Raw genomic sequence first — 2,817 nt, 5'->3', positions numbered from 1 at the left:
GGGAGACAAAGGCAGGACGACCGCTAGAGCTCAAGAGTTTGAGACCAGCCTGGGCAATATGGCAAAACCCCATCTCTACAAAAAAAAAAACAAAAGAAAAAGAAAATTAGCCGGGCGTGGTGGTGCACACCTATAGTCCCAGCTACTCAGGAGGCTAAGGTGGGAGGATGGCTTGAGCCTGGGAGACAGAGGTTGAGCTGAGACTGCACTCCAGCCTGGGCAACAGAGCCAGACCTTGTCTTAAAAAAACAAAGCAAAAGAAACTACAACCCTTGCATATTGTCAGCTACCTACCTCACAGGACAGTTATCGGAAATAATGTAAAGTTTCTTTGCACTCTGAATTATACACGTTAGCTCTTGTTATTAGCAGCTATTCTCCCTTCACTGGGAAAGGCCTGGAATCTGACTCCTAAGAATTAGGTAGTCACAAAGCCCCATGTCACTATCCGCCCCAACTGCTTCCGCTCTTTCCCAGCTAGAAGACAGTCATCACCGTAGAAGGCAGGGTAATTAAAATCACAAGTGAACACAGGCCTCCATTTCTGTTCTTCTGAAGTCTTCTCTCCTGCATATCGAGGTACTGCAAACACAGAAAGTACCCCGCTTCAACATATTTACTCCCCTTGAAGACGCCACCACTCACAAAGGAGGCAGGACAGGAAAGGGTTCAATGTTCAGTTTCCTTTAATGACCCCCATCTCCCTGAAGGGCAGGTGCAGGCAGCGAGGCGATGGCAAGAGATGTTCACTTGAAGATCTTGCCCTGATTGAAGGCTTTGCCCACATGCTGGAAGGCCCCCTCCCAGGAAAAGTACTCTCGAACCAGCGTCTGGGTCTCCTCGCTGCCAGGATCCAGTTTCCGCCATGTGTATGACTCGTAGTCCACCTGCCAATCTGGACTCAGCTGGGGATAAAAAGCCAGCATGTGGTCAGGTTATGAGACACCACCCCACACCTGTGCTACTTCCAGCTCAAACACATGTCATCGGACCCCAGGTCTACTGTGAACATGAACTGCTCCTTTCTATAAGCATTCCTGAACCCTCCTCAACGTCCATCAGCTCAGAAATAAAACACAGTGCTTCCTATATCCCTGCCCCACCCTAAAGAGACTCCTCTCCTCCACCTTCCTCACCGGAAAGGCAAGCTCCTGGCCTCGGAAGACCCAGACTCCAGAAATGGAGCTGCTATTGTTGGTTCCAAAGAGGATGACACTGGCGAAGGCATTCTTCCTCAGCTTGTCCAGTCGCTGGAACATTCCTGAAGGGGCAAGCGAGAACATTCAGCCTTTGGAATCACAGCACTTGCTACACCTTGTTCTCCTTCCTCGTCTCAGACCCGCTCTCTTACCAGTGATGAGATTGCAGCTCATGAAGGTCTGAGTGAGTTCTTCAGGGAAGCGATACTCTGAGTACCACAGGGACCAGCCGTCCTTATCAAAGTGTTCCCAGAAATATGGCAGTGCCACAGAGAGTGTGTCCTCATTGGAGTACTTGCGCTTAAATTCATCCAACACAAAGGTACTAAGAGGAAGAAAGCACAGGGGTCAGTAAGGAGGAGGGCTGCCAGGCTAAGAGAAGTGAAGGGTGCTTTCATTTCGGCTTTACTAATATAAAGGAAATGGTCACTGCGCTGGCAGATGTGTATGACCTTATGAGGGAAGAGAGCTCAAGGGGTTTGAACAGGGGCCTAGGACACTCCTCTGCATAAGTATGCAAGGCATGTGGAGGGTGAACTCAAAGAGGGGCTCATGAGATGAGCCCCAGGAAGGGCATGGACAACTGCTGCCCCCAGGTGGTGACAGAGTGAGGACTTCTTTTTCCCTGTTCAGGCCCTCCAGGCTGTTTTCCATGAACCACACTCAGTCACTGACTCATCCAAGTTTCTTCCCTCCACCATACAGGCCTCTTCAGGTTACACAAGCTGTAACAGGAATGTAAGCAATGAACATTCTCAAAGGGCCTCCACCCCAAATCTTACACCCATGTCCTTTAGTCCCTCTCTGCCTATAAACAAGCTTTAGTCTTTTCCAAGGTTTTGATGCTGGAAAGCCCTTAGGTTCAGGTTATCTTAAAAGCAATCTGGCATACTGAGCCAAGAATGCCAGCATCAATATAGCAGAGGTCACTCCCTCCATGGTTGGAGATCTGCTTTCTTTCTTTCCAATTATAAACATATACAGTGGCCGGACATTGTGGCTCACGCCTGTAATCCCAGCACTTTGGGAGGCCGAGACAGGTGGATCACCTCCCATCCGGAGTTCGAGACCAGCCTGACCAACAAGATGAAACCCCGTTTCTACTAAAAATACAAAAATTAGCTGGGCATGGTGGCAGGCTGAAACAGGAGAATTGCTTGAACCCTGGAGGCGGAGGTTGCAGTGAGCAGAGATCATGCCACTGCACTCTAGCCTGGGCGGTAGAGGAAGAGTCCCATCTGGGGGCAAAAAAAAAAAGGCCAGGCACGGTGGCTCACATCTGTAATCCCGACACTTTGGGAGGCCGAGGTGGGCAGATCATGAGGTCAAGAGATCAAGACCATCCTAGCCAACATGGTGAAAATCCACCTTTACTAAAAATAAATAAATAAAATAAAATAAAATAAAATAAAAAATTGGTGGCATGCACCTGTAGGCCCAGCTACTCGGGAGGCTGGGGCAGGAGACTTGCTTTAACCCAGGAGATGGAGGTTGCAGTGAGCTGAGATTGCACCACTGCACTCCAGCCTGGAAACAGAGCAAGACTCCGTCTCTCTCTCTATATGTATATATGTGTGTGTGTGTGTGTGTGTGTGTGTATATGCATATATAATGCCAA

At 49.1% G+C, this 2,817-nt stretch overlaps 1 protein-coding gene across 1 annotated transcript in view; it reads right to left on the bottom strand.

Moving 5' to 3' along the window:
• Positions 1 to 668: 668 nt before the first annotated feature.
• EEF1G (eukaryotic translation elongation factor 1 gamma) overlaps positions 669 to 2,817 on the bottom strand; it is an 18,230-nt gene continuing 16,081 nt past the window's right edge. The window contains exons 6-8 of the mRNA XM_011942694.1: positions 1,352 to 1,524; positions 1,137 to 1,261; positions 669 to 905 (exon numbers count right to left, since the gene is read on the bottom strand). Coding sequence (XP_011798084.1) covers positions 747 to 905; positions 1,137 to 1,261; positions 1,352 to 1,524 — 457 coding nt within the window. The 3' untranslated portion in view covers positions 669 to 746. The remainder of the gene's footprint in view (positions 906 to 1,136; positions 1,262 to 1,351; positions 1,525 to 2,817) is intronic.

This window comes from Colobus angolensis, unplaced genomic scaffold, assembly GCF_000951035.1.
Source record: "Colobus angolensis palliatus isolate OR3802 unplaced genomic scaffold, Cang.pa_1.0 Scaffold21, whole genome shotgun sequence".
NCBI classification, from domain to species: domain Eukaryota; kingdom Metazoa; phylum Chordata; class Mammalia; order Primates; family Cercopithecidae; genus Colobus; species Colobus angolensis.
This window is presented reverse-complemented; position numbering and strand designations above follow the sequence as displayed.